Raw genomic sequence first — 16,418 nt, forward strand, 5'->3', positions numbered from 1 at the left:
GAGGGTTGGTCCCAATTCAAAATCATTACAATTCATGAAACATTTAAATCTGATAGCTTATTGCTTAAGTTTGTGGCAAACCATATGAATTTCTTTACAAATAATTTATATAAGTGAAAGTTAAGCAATGATGATCATCTTTCAAATTTCTGCTTTCACAAGCAATCTATCTGCTCTTACATCTCATCTCCTTTGTCTCTCTAATCATTTCTCTGTTGTTTTCAAGAAAGGTAAAACAAGTTGATCTTCTAAATTTTATAATATATAATTTTTTTTAAAAAAGAATCCAATAAATAATTTTAACGGGAATGGTTGATCAGAAATTTCAGACAAGTTAATGTTAAGAATGCACAACAACGCGCACACTTGATATAGATGAACACAAAGAATAGAGAGAGAAAATGCGGAATTTTCCACACACACTTCAATTCCTTGATTCTGGGAGTGAAAGCGTTATAAAAGCTTCAGGTTTTAGGAGAAACAATGGGCTTACTTTTCTTCGGTCAGAGCCTTAACTATGTCAACTGTAACGGTTGGATCATGATATTGAGTAACAACATCACTATTCTCATTGCTATTATGGAATCGTATATGAGATTTTCACCTCGACTTCTTGAGGGGCCATAAAAAAAATCTAAGGAGCGTGCCAGATTACTTATGTATGAGTTTGATATAGAGGTTGTCTCCGTCATGATGATATATTTATAATGACAAGTTTGACCACATCCATTTAGGTCGCTCTTGAGATGGTCGACCATGAGAAAGCTACGGTTTGCATTGGCCTTGGGACAACCCTGTATCATGGGTTTTGCCTCGAGTTAAATCTTCCTTTGGTCTCACATCTCGAGGGTATGATGAAATTCAGACCAAACCTCCGATCGCCCTCAACTTGCTAGTTTTGGCCTAATTTTTATCTGTTTGTTTGCTTTTAAACTCGTCTAATCTAGATTTATACATATTAGAAACAACCCATTAAAAACACGATTTATCCTAATTAAACGTTCTTTTCATTAATTATTTTGAAAATGATGGGAAAACAAATCATTTTATTTTAAGAAAATGAAAAAAAAAAAAGCCTGTTTTTTTATTGTCGCAAGGTATAAAATGAAGTAAGAGTAATGAAAGCTTTTCTTGTTTTGAAAAGATCCAAAAATAATGATTTCAAATACAACATAAAGTTATAATTTTACATAAAGTTTCATTTCTAATTTGTTTGAATAAATCATTAATCATTAATTATTAATTGTTACTATCCATCTTCCTAGGAGCCGAGTGCCCTTGCTGACACCCTGTCCAATGTTCACTCCCCTTCGAAATTCAACGTCCTCACAGGTACACCACATGATGTCTGGCTCTAATACCATTTGTAACCGCCTAAGTCCAAAGCACATCGCCTGATGTCTGGCTCTGATACCATTTGTAACATCCCAAGTCCATAGCTAGTAAATATTGTCATCTTTGGACTTTCTCTCTAGCTTCTCCTCATGACATTGGATCTCACAGTTTCGACCCAACCTCCCCATCTCATTCGTCTTTTAATTTGTTTCAAGCATTTTTAATCAAAATGTAACAAGAAAGCTTAGAGGCCAAAATGATATTTAAACAAATAATAATAATAAAACGACTCTATTCTAACAAGATTTTTTGAGTTATGTTCAGCCTCACAATTTGGCTCGTTACGGATTACAGTTAATTTCACAATTCTAAAGCAGGCCTACAAGGGAGAGGTTTCGAAACCCTTATAATAAATAATTCATTTCTCTCTCCAACAAATGTGGGATTTCAAATCCACCCTCTTGGGATCCAAACATTCTTGAGGCACCGTTGTTTCGCTTTGATATCATTTGTAACAGCCAAAATGCATTTACTATGAAGGAGTTTTTACACTTTTAAAAGGAATACTTAATTTTCCCCTCCAACCGACATGGGATCTCACAATCGTTTATGGAAAGAGCCAGGCTTCTCCGAGCTATGTCTAACACACCGTCTTAGAAGCTTGACATAGACACCTAACTTTCCCATCCTTTCTCTCAGCTTTGTATAAAAAGCCCCTTTGGCTCCTTTCCACTTCGCCACCAAAATAATCTTCATTTTTGGTGTTTTTGGCGATCGAGAGGGAAGGATCATGAATACCCTCTTCTCTCTCATAATCTTCTTTCTCTACCTCTTCGTTGGTGGCAGTTTTGGGCAGTCGCCGGCGGAGGCTCCGGGACCGCCGCCGCCGATGAATATATCAAGAATACTGGAAAAGGGTGGGCAGTTCAGTATTCTGATAAGGCTTTTGAAGAGCACTCAAGTGGCCAACCAAATCAACACTCAGCTTAATGACTCCAATTCTGAACTCACCATTTTTGCCCCCACTGATAATGCTTTCTCCAACCTCCAATCGGGTACCATTTATTTTATTTTATTTTTATTTTTTATTTCCCTCAATATATAATTATTTAATTTAATTAGTATTAGTTATTTCTTTCGTTGATAATAAATTATTTTAATATTTGATTTTGGATCATTTCTATTTTCTTATAAAGTTACCTATAAAAAAAAAGTAAATTGTTTTAATAAATTTAATAATTTTTATAAAGAAAAATATAAATGAAATGGGTCGGGTTTGGGGTAGAGGTTAAGGATGTTGACGAGATGTAAGATCCCACATCGGTTGGGGAGGAAAACAAAACATTTTGTATAAAGATGTGAAAACTTCTCCCTACTAGACATTTTTAAAATTTTAAGGGAAAACCCGAAAGAAAAAGCTCAATGAAGACAATATTTGCTAGCAGTAGGCTTAAGTTGTTACAAATGGTATCAGAGCCTGACACTAGGCGGTGTGCTAGTAACGAGGTTGAGCCCCAAAGGGGATGGACACAAGGCAGTGTACTAGCAAGGATGCTGGGCCCCGAATAGGGTAGATAGGGGGGACACGAGGCAATGTGCCAGCAAGGATGCTGGGACCCGAAAAAGGTAGATTAGGGGGCCCACATCGATTGGAGAAAGTAACGAGTATCAGCAAGGATGTTGAGCCCTAAAAGGGTGGATTATAAGATCCCACATCCATTGGGTGAGGATGCTGACCTCGAAGGGAGGTAGATTGTCTCTACTAACAAAAAAATACACTAGAAATATAATCTCTACTTCCGACTCCGACTTCTTAGCTACTAAAGAAGAATCTCGACTTCTTCCCGTACTAAAGAAGAATCTTTTTTCTTTATTTAAGCCGAAATTTTGGTATGCTATTTATTTTAAATAGATGAAATAATTGAATGATTGATGAATACAAAACAGGCACACTCAACTCCCTCAACGACCAAGAAAAGGTAGAGCTTCTCCAATTCCACATGATCCCAACCTTCCTCTCTCTCTCAAACTTCCAAACAGTCAGCAATCCGGTGAGAACTCAGGCTGGCGACGCCTATGAGTTCCCTCTCAACGTCACCACCTCCGGCAACTCTGTCAACGTCTCCTCCGGCCTCACCAACACCTCCATCTCGGGCACCGTCTACTCCGACAACCAGCTCGCCGTCTACCAGATCGACTCAGTTCTCAAGCCAATTGGCGTCTTCCAGCCCCGCCCACCACCCCCTGCTCCCGCGCCGGAGAAGTCTAAGAAGAAGGCCAAGGCCATTTCTGAGGATCCCAAGGATTCGACCGATGACAACTCCTCCGCCGTTCCACTTACCGGAATGCCGGTCTTCTTCACCGGAGCTGCCGCCGTCGCCGGAATAATGCTGGTATGGATAAATACCTGATCTAATTTTCAAGGTGTATTGTGGGAGAACTTTCATCTATTGCTTTTGAAATTGGTTTTATTTCTGTATTATAAATTGATGTTCGATTGTGTTTGTTTTTTCTGTTTAAAGTTTGTGTTAAATTTATTTTAAGAATCTTTATGAGAAAAATTGTATGATACTTTTTTTATTAAAAGATTTTGTTAGAATTATTACTTACTATGGTGAGTACTTTTAATTTTTATTATTATTATTTTTAAATTTAATTTAAAGCTGATGATTCTATATAATTGTTGAACTAAAAACTTCTATATATTGAAATTAATTGTTGAACTAAAAACTTCTAGCTTGAATGTCTTCTAAGTCGATAGCCTTCACTTCTAGGCACCTTGATCGTGCCTTGACTTCCATAGATCGCCTAGAAGAAGTGCGTTGTCACTATGAGAACCCATATCGCACAAAGGAAAAGCTAGTCTGTTCAAAGTGTTTGGTTCAACATTCGTTTTGGAGGGTTATGAATTAGTTGAATCGGTTCCGTTTGTTTAGATTAATCAGTCAGATTCAATTAGATTAGATTGTTTGATTCAATTGGATTGAATTTGTAGGATCACACATCGGTTGAAGAGAGAAACGAAACATTCCTTATAAGTGTATGGAAATCTCTCCCTAGTAGATGTGTTTTAAAATCGTGAGACTGACGGCTATACGTAACGGGCCAAAGTGGACAATATCTACTAGCGGTGGGCTTGGGCTGTTACAAATGGTATCAGAGTCATACACTGGGCGGTGTGCTAGTAAGGACGCTAGGCCCCAAGGAGGGTAGATTATGAAACCCTACATCAATTGGAGAGGGAAACGAAGCATTCCTTATAAGCGTGTAGAAACCTCTCCCTGGTAGATTTATTTTAAATTCATGAAACTGACGAGATACGTAATAGGTTAAAGCGAAAAATATGTATTAGTGGTAAACTTGAACTATTACAAAATTTTTCCTCCAATTTTTTCTTGTTTTGGTTTGATTTTCATGCATTAAAATGTGGGAGTCTATGGAAGTAAAATGATTTGAATGCTTACCATGCTAAAAGCTACCTACCAACCAAAAAGGAAATGAACAGTTCTTATTAGTACATGTGGTGTTCAAAGTGGGCGTTTGTGTTCTAAGCTACAATCAATTCATCCAATGCCTAAGAAATCATGAGATGCACCAAAATGGGACACAATGTCCCCAACCTGACCATAATCAACCATTTTGTGGCCCAAAAAGTGGATGCATGGCTAGAGGAAGAGATGTACAATAAGGAAGATGCTTAGGCTGGGCCAACGCACTGCAAGATTTTACATCGGTTGGAGAAGGGAACGAAACATTTTTTTTATAAGGGTATGAAAATCTCTACATAAGACGCGTTTTAAAATTGTGAGACTGATAACGATATATAATGGGTCAAATGAACAATATTTATTAGCTGTGGGCTTAGGTTATTACACATACTAATGTAAAAATCGAGGAATCAACTGGTGCCCAATCAATTCTAGACTTAGCTCCATGTTTGCATGTGATGATCATTTTGAGTGATAATAGAAGAATCATCGATACGAACGGTTGCCAGAGAAATATCACTATTGTTGCTATTAGAGGTAGGGGTGTTCGTAGGTTGGGTTAGATTTGGATATTTTTTTAGACCTATTTCAATTGTTGTGATTGTAAATGAATTTAAAAAAGAGAAAGAAGTCAACAAAACCAAAATTAAATCCAATTATAAGAGGGTGTTGTTCAAAATATTACAAACGGGGAACAAGTTTGGAATACAATTATAAAACAAAATACAAAAAAGCCTAAAATGCAAAAATGGACTTGACACTCTGGAACGACTCCCTTTGTAACCACACAGTTCTCGAACGCTACTCCATGACCTAGCAGGTGACACGAGCTTTACCCTAGGATCTAGGTGTATTACTCTTGTTGTGCATAGTCTCGGGTAGCTACCTTAGCCTACACAACAGTTACCGGTATTTGAAGTTGAGGCGCTACTTCCAGTAGACTTCGTACCTGGTGGGGACAACATGGTGAGTGCTAGATTGCTTGTTAGTTATGGGAGGTTAGCTGGTCAACCCATCCCACATGCCATGAAGTCGCCTAAGGTTGGTGGGCGCTACCCCCAATATGTGCCAGCTCTACTGGTTACTCGCATGATCAACACCCTTCCATAGGATGAATCCTCCGTGGATGGAAACCATTGACTGCCCACATGATCAATACCCTACCACAGGACAGATTCACAATCCAAGGTAATCCACTGACTACTCGCATGATCAACGCCCTACTACAGGACAAATCTATCATGTAGGTTAATATATCAAACTACTGAGTCACACATCCCTAACCAGTCTCACGTCCAGCTCAATAGTACCATATCGAAATGGAAAGGGAAGTGGGGGTCCTCAGACACTATACTGGCTACTATCGGCCTAGGAGGCTACCTTTGTCATTTTTTGATGTTGTGGATGTTTGCTAGGTTCTTAGGGGCGTCTAATTAATTTAAATCTCATCTATCATGTCCAAGATGTTCGAGGTTAGCTCCTCGAGCCTAACCAATCTCCAGGTACACACAGATCTAAACTTTTGATCGCTCACGATCCTGGGGTGCAAGGTCTACTGGAAATGTATTGAAATGGGTCAACATGTAAACCGCACTAGATGTAGCGTCCAAATCTCAACTAAGTTCTCTCATGCATACTTTGCTAGGGAGAAATTCTTATCGATCGTCTAAGCATGTAATCCATGATTTAAAATTCACCTTAGTAATATCGAGGGTCCTAAGGAGGTCTATTGGATTCCTAGGGAGGTTAGGTAGCTTAACACGGACTTCCGACTCTATGCTACTTTGTTCTGACTCCTGAAGTCTTTCTTAGTCTATTAGCACTAGGGTTTAGACCCTCTATCCATTGCTTATGATCCTAAGGTGCTCAGTCTACTGGAGACTTTCTGACCTAGGTTATCGTCTAGCCAACCTAACTCAAACGCTCTAGCTCTATGAAGATAAACACACTCTACAGGAAAATAACATCCATCAATCACCCAGAGCACATATCACAATAGCTCGCATATAAAACATCATTTATCACAAATCTCATCCTAGAGGAATTTTTGTAATTCCTTACATCATGCATACAACACTCATCTATATTGCCCAATTAGTATTCTAGTCATGGATATTTTCTTTCTAGCCTAGTCCAATACATAAAACAACATGGTTATCGAAAATTTTAACGTAAGGGCATAACGGTAATTTTACCATGACATACTACATGCTCATCCAAAAATGCCCTCTTGAAGCCCTTAACATGTATTATCTAACCACCTAAGGCAAGGAATGGTCGCATGCTAGTACGTCTTAGCGATTCCTATAAGTATTACTTGCTTAAAGTAGTTACTTACTTGGATGACATGTGCCTTCTCAAGCTAGATTTTTGTGTGTTCAGAGCTCCAAATTTTTTAAATCTCTCCCTTTCATGTTCTATCACATGTGCATTCGACTCCTTTGTCAAAATTTTCAGATTTCTGAACCAGTTTTCCGTTCTTTTCTTTTCTTATTCTTTGTTTTCTTAGGGCTAACAAAGACCCTTGATTAGAAATGGATAATAAAATGGCCAATTATTTTTTCAATTTTTCACTATTTATTGTTATATTTTTTTTGAATTTGTGTTGTATTTCTAAGCATTTACATTGAATTAACATGATGAATGACCGTCCCACTTTAAAACAAAGGTGTACATACATATATAAAAAGGTTGATTATGGCTTTTTCAAGATAGGGCTCCTTCCCATCTATCATGATCCGGAAGAGGGGAGACCCTTGTGGAAGCCCTGCCCACCCTATTCTATTTTGAGGGATCTCTTATATTTAGGATCCCTTGCTTTCCGAACTCGTAGCTAGAAACCAGAAGAAGGTTAGTAGTATCTTCCTTCTCCTTTCAAGTCCTTCCTTCTCCTTTTGTTGAAATGACCCTAGCCCCAAACGGTCATGTCATTGAAGCTTCTACTTCTCGATCATTCCCTTTTGACTCCTTCATCTATAAGCCTCCCTTGATTTCCTTAAGGATTGCCTGAATTGCGTTGGCCTTGTCCTACTCCAAGGTGGCCAATAATATGTTATTTGCATGGGGCCATATGGCCAATCAAGTCCAAAATAAGCCTCAACTAAGGCCCAAATCGCATGAAGGCCTCGATTTAAATTTCTCCGTTCTTATAAGAAATACTTCGTTCTCTTCTCCAATCAATCGTGGGATCTCACAATCCACCCCTTTGGGCCCACAGTTTTAAAAACCCGTCTATTAGGGAGAGATTTCTACACACTTATAAGAAATGTTTTGTTCCTCTCTTTAACCGATGTGGGATCTCACAATCGACTCCCTTTGGGGCCAGCGTTCTCGTAGGCACAATACCCAGTGTCTGGCTTTGATACCATTTGTCCATTTTGACCCGTTACGTATTGCCGTCAGCTTCACAATTTTTAAAATGCATCTATTAGAGAGAGGTTTCCACACCCGCATAAAGAATGTTTCGTTCCTCTTTCCAACCAATATGAGATCTCACAGTTTTACGGTGTTCAAGTGAATTAAGTTGTGAATCCAATTGGTGAGATCAACTCCCCAACACATGTTTCCCAATGATTATTTACTCATTTACTCTAGATATCGTTAAGTTTCATTTTCTAGATAAGATCGAACAAAAGTATTTGTAGCACTTACAAGAACTACATAAAAACTTAACCCGAACACTTGCCGAACTAGCCATATTTCCATCTTTGTCTCTCATATCAACCCCTTATAAAACCCCTCCACCATATCAAAATCCTTCTAAGCCAGTTAGTGTTAGGTTATGAGACTAATGCTTATTTATATATAACTGAGTCAACGTTATATATAGTAAAGTTATATTTGGTAAATGATAAAGTAAATTGTTATTAGCGAGTAAAAAGTTGGGTATATATGGTAAATAGTTATATAGGGTAGATATTTATATCTGTTAAAAGCTAAATATAGTAAGTTAAACCATGACTTTGAAAATGTACTTTCTATATTCTCTTGTATTCTCTCTTATACTGAGAGAAGTATCAATATAAATCATTTAGTCAGAGTTTTCCTTGCATTTTCTCTATCCTATTTGCATTTTCTCTATCTTGTTCTTTGTGTTTATTTAGATCGAGTATGTGTATTGTTGTGCGAATCCTAACAGTTAGGGCTACAAGACACAGGTCCAAAAAATACCAAACTTTTACCCTAACCCACTGTTGTTTGAAATGGATAGCATGTAATGTAGTTGAGGGTGGCTGCTGCAAAAACACTTCATGAATATGTGGCTCTTTGTGTATTATTTTTGGTGCAATCTTGGAACCTTGTCTTTTTTTTATTTGTATACGCCTATGAATCATTACAGCCTTGTCTTGTTTTATTTGTATATGTCCATGAATCATTACAACCTTGTCTCTTTGGACTTGAATTCTTCCCTACTTGCTCGCAAAACCATGAGCCGTTTTCTTGTCTCTTCCAAAGCTGTCTTCTTCTTTGTTGTTTTTTTATCTTTTTTTACATGGCCCTACTATTTTTTCCAAAAACAAAAATTAACCAAATGTTATTTCTTAAAAAAAAAAAAGATTATACAACATCATTTATCTTATTTGTCGTGTTAATTTACGTATATAATTTATAAAGTAAATGATGTCTACGTTTGTATGCTTTTCAGTTTTTACATTTTTCGAACAAGATTGTACACAAGTTAAATTGAGAAAATCTTTAGACCAACCTAAAATTTTTGGTTGGTTGGATTGGTGAACTGAACAACGTAAATAGAGTTCATAGGCTAACCCAACTCGTTCATCTGTTTTCGGGTTCGTTATGAACTCAACCCAACTGGGTCATATACTTATCTACCATATATGTTACATTAATAACTAAAACTTCATAAAACTCAAATATCAAACATTCACAAGTCACAATACTAACGTTGGTTATAAAAATCAAATAACCTAAATTTTCATAATAATCTTAAAAGTCGAGTAGGGTAGGTTAGAGTAGAATTGTAACCCTATTTACGGGTTGGCTAGGTTGCATTGACTAAAAAATGTCAACTCCGAAATTGACTCAATTGTCCAACCCAAACCCGAAAAAAGAAATCTAACCTAACTCAACTTCAGTTTGGGTTCGGTAGTTCAAGTTGATCAGATTCTTTAGTCATTTAAACCCGTTAATTTCGAACTCTTTTGAATGGAATTAGTATAGTTATGGAAATTTATCATTTTTTTCCTTTATGTAACTAGTGGCCAAGTTGTATCTATTTGTATTTATCTTCAATTAATTTTCTAAATAGAAATAGAAATTGAATTTTCCAGCAGCCATGGCCAGTGGTTTTCAAGCTTCTTGTTGCCAAGGAAACAAGGCATGCTAGATAGAACTGGGGGCACAATACAGCACATATTTGTGGGGCATTTTTTTCAATAGCCCTCTTGTTCTAGGGCTCCCCTACAACATTAAGGCATTCCCAATAATAATAACAAAAAATATTACTAAGCGTAACAATTCAATTCTACCGCTAGTAGATATTGTCTGCTTTGGCCCATATCATTGTTAGTCTCACGATTTTAAGGAGAGGTTTCCACATCTTTATAAGAAATATTTCATTTTTTCCCCCCTCCAACTGATGTGGGATCTCACATCCACCCCGTTGGAGGCCTAGCGCCCTCATTATGCACACAGCTCATGTCTAGTTCTAATACCATTAGTAACAACCAAAACCCACCGCTAGTAGATATTACCGCTTCAACCCATTAGGTATTGTCGTGAGTCTTCTGGTTTTAAAACGGATGCTAGGGAGAGGTTTCCATAATTTTATAAGGAATAGCTTCGTTTCCCTCTTCCAACAGATGTGAAATTTCACATTAAGAGTCTCTCAATTGTTGTAACCATTGCTATACGTCAAAAGAACTGTCATATTTCTATTCGTTATATTATTAGGTCAACCAAAATATTAAATTTTTTACTTACACGACGATATGCCGACTACTATTGAGCTATACTCATTTTAACAATCGTAACATACCCACGGAAGAAACTCATTTTAACAATCGTAACATACCCACGGAAGAAAATAAATGGGAGGCCCCAACATTTTTCCATGCAATGACAATAAAACCTCTACACTTAGCACATAGGCACAATTAATAGAAGCCTTTGATTGAGCCTGTCACATGTTTGACAAACCAAGCAAGTGATCTCTACCATGTCTAAACTTGAGCCCACCTATTCTTAAATGGAGCCTATACACAATAAGTCAAGATCTAAATCTTTGACCTGATCCCACCTTCTCATCATTCTCAAAACCCATGCTCGACTTTTTTCGCTCCGTTCTTACTACTAGTAAAATAGGTCATTTGATTGCTCCTACCCAGAACGACTAAAAAGCCTGATCTTGCTTGCTTGAGTGAAGATCCGACCACTAGCAGTGTCAGATATTAGAACGTAGCATTACAAACGTAAAATAATAAATTCACGTCTACGATTTCTATTAGAAATTTGAGTTGTATGGTGAGATCTTATACCGATTGTAGAGGGAACGAAACATTTCTTATAAGGGAAATCACTATCTAATATATGCGTTTTAAAATTGTGAAGCTGACAATTACACGTAACGAGTCAAAGTGAACAGTATCTGCTAGCGGTGGGTTTGGACGGTGACGTGTATTTTAAAATAAAAGAAAAAAAAAAAGTGGGACCAAGGTGAATTAATGATTGAAGTGAAAGGAGAAGAGTGTGGGGATTTAAATATGATAGGATGTACAAAATGGTTACCATTTATTAATTATGAAAAATAAAATAAAATAATGAAAATGTTTCACATGCATTGGGTTTGGAGGGCCCAGATTCCCCTTCCTTTTCTGATAGTCATGTCTCCATGCCCTTCACTCTCTTCCAACATGCATTGGCCCCTTCCTTTGACCATTCTCTCTCTCTCTCTCTCCTTTTAAATATTTTTAAATAATTTTAAACAATTAAATAAAAAAAATCATCTTTTTCTAGCCGACCCGAGTCTATGCTCATATTCAGTAACAATCTTCTTTTGAAACTCGATCCATTTGAAGAAAGTTGAACTAATGATCAGATTGTAAGATGACCTGTAGTTCAGGTCAGAAGTTTGAATTCTATCCTGTTTCTCTCCATTAAAATATCTAGATATGGAGAAAATTATCTCTAATTCTTTTAATAATTTATTTTTCTAAGAATTTAATTTTTGCTAATTTTGATTTGTTTTTTTTTAAAGATTATTGTAGCTTTTAAAAAAATAGACAAAAAAAAAAAAATTAAATTAAAGTGCAATAAGTATATATATATATATATATTAATTTATATGGGAGCATATTATGAAAAAATAGTTTTCTATTAGATGTATTTTAAAATTGTGAAGCTGATAACTATACGTAACGAGCTAAAGTGGATAATATCTGCTAATAATAGACTTGGGTTCTTATAGTGGTACAAACCCAATCACTCTGAGTGTGCTTGTCGAGGACGTTGCGTCCTTAAAGGAGTGGATTGTGAGATCCCACGTTGATTGTTTATAAGGGAGTGAAAACATCTCCTTCAAGTGTGTCTTATTATCCTGAGGCTGATGGAGATACGTAATGAATTAAAGCTTTATTTGAACGGTAATATTTTTAAACAAAATAAATCACACATGATTTTTTTTTTTCCACTAAAAAAACTAAATTCCATTGCTTATAGAAGAAAATTTTCCAAACCCTAATTTGTTAGGATCTTGTTCCTTTCTGTGTCACATTTAAACCGTAATTAAGAAAAAAAAAAAAAGGAAATTCTAATATTACACGAATTTAATTTATTTCTATTATCCATTATGATGGAATTTTCTTGAGGCTTGTGTGTTTGAGCTGAAATTGAAGCTTTTCACTCTAATGGCGGCGGCTTTGATCACTGTATTGATTGGATCCCGCCGGCGTGAGATGCACCACCTGATTTCCAACGCCGAGGAAGTCTCTGGTTAAATTCTGCGCTCCAATTTCTTCTTTTGCGCCACCCATTATCGGCTTCATCATCGGACGGCCATCCGACAAGGCGGCGGTAGGGGCGGCGGAGTTGTTCATTCCATATGCTGTGACGGCGGTGGTGTTGTTGAAGAGAATTGGCGGCGTGGAGGGCGTTCTGGTGGGCCCCATTTGAGCGGCTTTCTGGAGGAGCGCGGTGGCGGACATGTGGGGTGGCGGCGGGTACGAGGAGGTCGTCGTTAGCTGCTCAGAAAAGAAAGATTGCTGATTTTCCGGCAAGAATAATGGAGGGTGGTCGGAGAAGGCGGTGGAGAAAAAGGGGTTGGGATTTTGTGGAGGGTCGAGCCAGAGAGGGAGCTGCGGCGGCGGCGGCGACAGTGGCAGTTGCCGGGGCTTGTGGTCGTCGCCGCCATGGTCAGAGATAACATTGGAGTGATTCACGGTGGTGGTGGCGAAGTTTGGCCGGAAAATTAGTGAAGAAGAAGAAGGAGAAGGAGAAAAGTTGTTGATGAAGGTTGGATGATGATTTAGAGTTGAAACTGTGGAGATTCTTGAATTTTCTTCTGCTAATGCATCACAANATGCTCTGTGAGTGATGAAGCTATCCTTCCTGTGTTCAAAGCTCATGTAAACAAATTAGTTACCCCCAAATTAAATTTTTTTATCACTATAAATTGGATGATTATTTCATGCATTTACGACTCGTTTAAATGTATCGTTGTTTCAATTTCGTTCCTAAAGTTATAGTTTTGGGAGGTATTGAATATGAATTCCAAAGTCTATAGCGTTTGTCTACCGCTAGTAGATATGGTACTTTTTCGACTTTGTCTCAAGATTTTTAAAACGCAGTCGAGGAAGGAGAGGTTTCCACACTCTTATAAATGGTGTTTCGTTCTCCTCCCCGACCGATATGGGACCTCACAATCCACCCCCTTCAAGATCCAGCGTCCTCACTGGCCGTCGTTCCCTTCTCCAATCAATGTGGGTCCCCCAATCCACCTCTCTCGGGGCCCACTGCTGGTAGATATTGTTCTCTTAGTGTTTTCTTTTTGGGCTTTCCCTCAACGTTTTTAAGAGTATTTTGTTCTCCTCCTCGTGTGAGTGTGGGATCTCACAATCCACCCTCTTTAGGACTTAGTGTCCTCGCTGGCACTCGTTCCCTTTTTCAATCGATGTGGGTCCCCCCAATCCACCCCTTCGAGACTCAGCCTCCTTGCTGGCACATCACTCAGTGTCTAGCTCGGATACCATTTACCCAAGCCCACTACTAGCATATATTGTCCTCTTTAGGTTTTCTTTTTCGGATTTTGTCTCCAGTTTTTTAAAATATATCTACTAGGGAGAGATTTCTACATCCTTATAAAAGGTGTTTCGTTCTCCTTTTCAACGGATCATACGGGACAGGTAAAAGAATAGCGGAAGAAGGTAAAAGAATGCATGGATTAATAAGAAAATGAAGAAGAAAAGAGGAAGATAGGAACCTGGAGAAGAGAGTCCCACAGTCACATTTGTATTCCTTTGTCCCACAAATTTTGGAATGAGCCTTCCAATCCGACTGAACAGCATACTTCTTAGAGCATTTCTCACACTTCCACTTCTTCTCACCGTGCTTCCGGCTGTAGTGTTTCTTGATTCCGGTGAGGTCGCCGAGCGCTCTCGACGAGTCGTGGTGAACACAACTCTTCTCCGGGCACACATACACCTTCTTCCTCACCTCGTTGCTTGTCCTCTGCCGGAGCTTCCATGGCAGGTTGTGCCCTCGCCGGTGGAGCTGCAAATTCTGGTCTCTTTGAAACCCCTTTTTGCATATCTCACAAATGAATCTATTCTTCGCCATTAGAGACTTTGGTGACATTGCTATTACTTCTGCATCGGGATCTGTTTAATTTTCATTAAAAATAACCTTACTTTTAATGATTTTATTGTTTATATAAAAAAAAAATTAATAAAATGTTATGATTTATAAAACTAAGGTAGGAATCCGGTCAAGAAAAGGAATTATCGAGCCACAAGAACAAGTCTATCTTTAGATTCTCTCTCGGCACGATTAGAAGTAGAAGACTACTAATCTGAGAGAAGGGGGCCCTCAAGCAAGTAATTCAGAAAGACAAACTCAGCAACTCGTCCTATTCAGATATTCACGACCAAGAAAACCCAGAAAGGCGAACCCAGCAACTCGTCCTATTCAAATATTCACGACCAAGAAAATCCAGGAAGGCAAACTCACCAACTCATCCTATTCAGATATTTACGACCAAAAAAACCCAAAAAGACAAACTCAGCAACTCGTCCTTTTCAGATATTCACAACCAAGAAAACCCAGAAAGACAAACACAGCAACTCATCCTATTCAGGTATTCACAAGCAAACTCAGCAACTCGTCCTATTCAGATATTCATGACCAAGAAAACCGTAAAGGCGAACCCATCAACTCGTCCTATTCAAATATTCACGACCAAGAAAACTCAGTAGGGCGAATTCACCCACTCGTCCTATTCAAATATTCACTACAAAGAAACACTAACGTCTGATAATTAAGAATGACCACTAAAATCATTATCAAACGATAATTAAATTATTCAATAACAGAATACGATTGGTTACCTCGAACTCTCCAAACCCAATTATGGAAAGAGAAAAAAAACCCATTTAAAGAGAGAAAAAGCAAACCCAAACAAGAACAAAGAAGAAAACATAGGAGGAAGAGTGTGTTAGGTTTGCCTGGAGTTCCTGGTAAATTCCTCTTCTTCTTAAGAGGAACAAGTACTGGATTAGGGTTGGGATTAGGATGGTGTTGACCAATAAGATTGCTGATTGTGGAGAGACCAGAAAGGGCATCAAATTCAGACATCATATCCACTCTTTGTCGGAACTGAAAAACAAAGCAACAATTAATTAACATGAAACAAGAACAACAAGAACAACAAGAACAACAAGAACAGAAGAAGAACAAAAATTCAAGTAATTAAATTCACAAGAGAAGAGAAGAGAAGAGAAGAGAAGCTTATGATGAATCAAATTAAAAGCCACATGCACACAATAAATAACATATTTCCCCCCAAAAAAATCCAACATAATATGAATCAATCATAGGACTCCTCGAAAAATCATAAATTTTCCTCAACCTTTTCAAACACCTCCCTCAAGAACACGAAAACCCTCTTAAGTTGAGAGAGAGATAGGGAGAGAGAGAGGGAGAGATTTCAGAGAGAGATGAAATCTTAAGAGAATATTTTGATTATTTATCTCTCTCTCTCTCTATATTTGTTGTCTCCTTATCTAACACGTCTGCTATCCAAAGTCGGTCAGCTTTGGACTCAAATGGACCACCTTTTTTATTTTTTTATTTTTAAATAAAAAAAATATAATTGTTTATCTTTATGTGGAATATTATTTAAAAAAATAAAAATAAAAATCATTGAAAATGAAAGAGGGTGTAGAAAAGCCTTTTTTGAGTGTGACTAATAAGGAGTATGAGTGACTTTTTTCTTTGTGCATGTTAATAATTATTTTCTACCTGGAAGAGCTCAAAGTTTGTATTTATATCCGGTTACGTATCATCATCAGTCTTACAGTTTTAAAACGTGTCTTTCAGAGTTATACAATGAAACCCTGTTTGGACTTGATGTACTTGATGCAC

General features: G+C 37.7%; 2 protein-coding genes across 2 annotated transcripts; one reads left to right on the forward strand and one right to left on the reverse strand.

Moving 5' to 3' along the window:
• The first annotated feature begins 2,064 nt into the window (after positions 1-2,064).
• LOC111469411 (fasciclin-like arabinogalactan protein 12) lies at positions 2,065-3,845 on the forward strand. Its single transcript, XM_023114659.1, has 2 exons — positions 2,065-2,390; positions 3,283-3,845. Exons 1-2 carry the CDS (start codon positions 2,126-2,128, stop codon positions 3,744-3,746), a joined length of 729 nt encoding a protein of 242 aa, XP_022970427.1. The 5' UTR covers positions 2,065-2,125; the 3' UTR covers positions 3,747-3,845.
• An 8,628-nt stretch (positions 3,846-12,473) lies between these two features.
• LOC111469408 (protein indeterminate-domain 2-like) lies at positions 12,474-16,036 on the reverse strand. Its single transcript, XM_023114655.1, has 4 exons — positions 15,904-16,036; positions 15,500-15,650; positions 14,260-14,656; positions 12,474-13,388 (listed from the first exon to the last, which is right to left on the reverse strand). The coding sequence occupies exons 2-4, from the start codon at positions 15,630-15,632 to the stop codon at positions 12,686-12,688; spliced, it is 1,233 nt and encodes a 410-aa protein (XP_022970423.1). The 5' UTR covers positions 15,633-15,650; positions 15,904-16,036; the 3' UTR covers positions 12,474-12,685.
• Positions 16,037-16,418: the final 382 nt, after the last annotated feature.

The sequence above is a fragment of the Cucurbita maxima genome, unplaced genomic scaffold (assembly GCF_002738345.1).
Source record: "Cucurbita maxima cultivar Rimu unplaced genomic scaffold, Cmax_1.0 Cma_Scf00040, whole genome shotgun sequence".
In the NCBI taxonomy this organism is placed as follows: domain Eukaryota; kingdom Viridiplantae; phylum Streptophyta; class Magnoliopsida; order Cucurbitales; family Cucurbitaceae; genus Cucurbita; species Cucurbita maxima.

Coding starts and splice junctions, on each gene's coding strand:
- LOC111469411 (XM_023114659.1), top strand. CDS start 2,126: ATGAATACCCTCTTCTCTCTCATAATCTTCTTTCTCTACCTCTTCGTT. Junction 2,391..3,282: donor TTTCTCCAACCTCCAATCGG/GTACCATTTATT, acceptor AATACAAAACAG/GCACACTCAACTCCCTCAAC.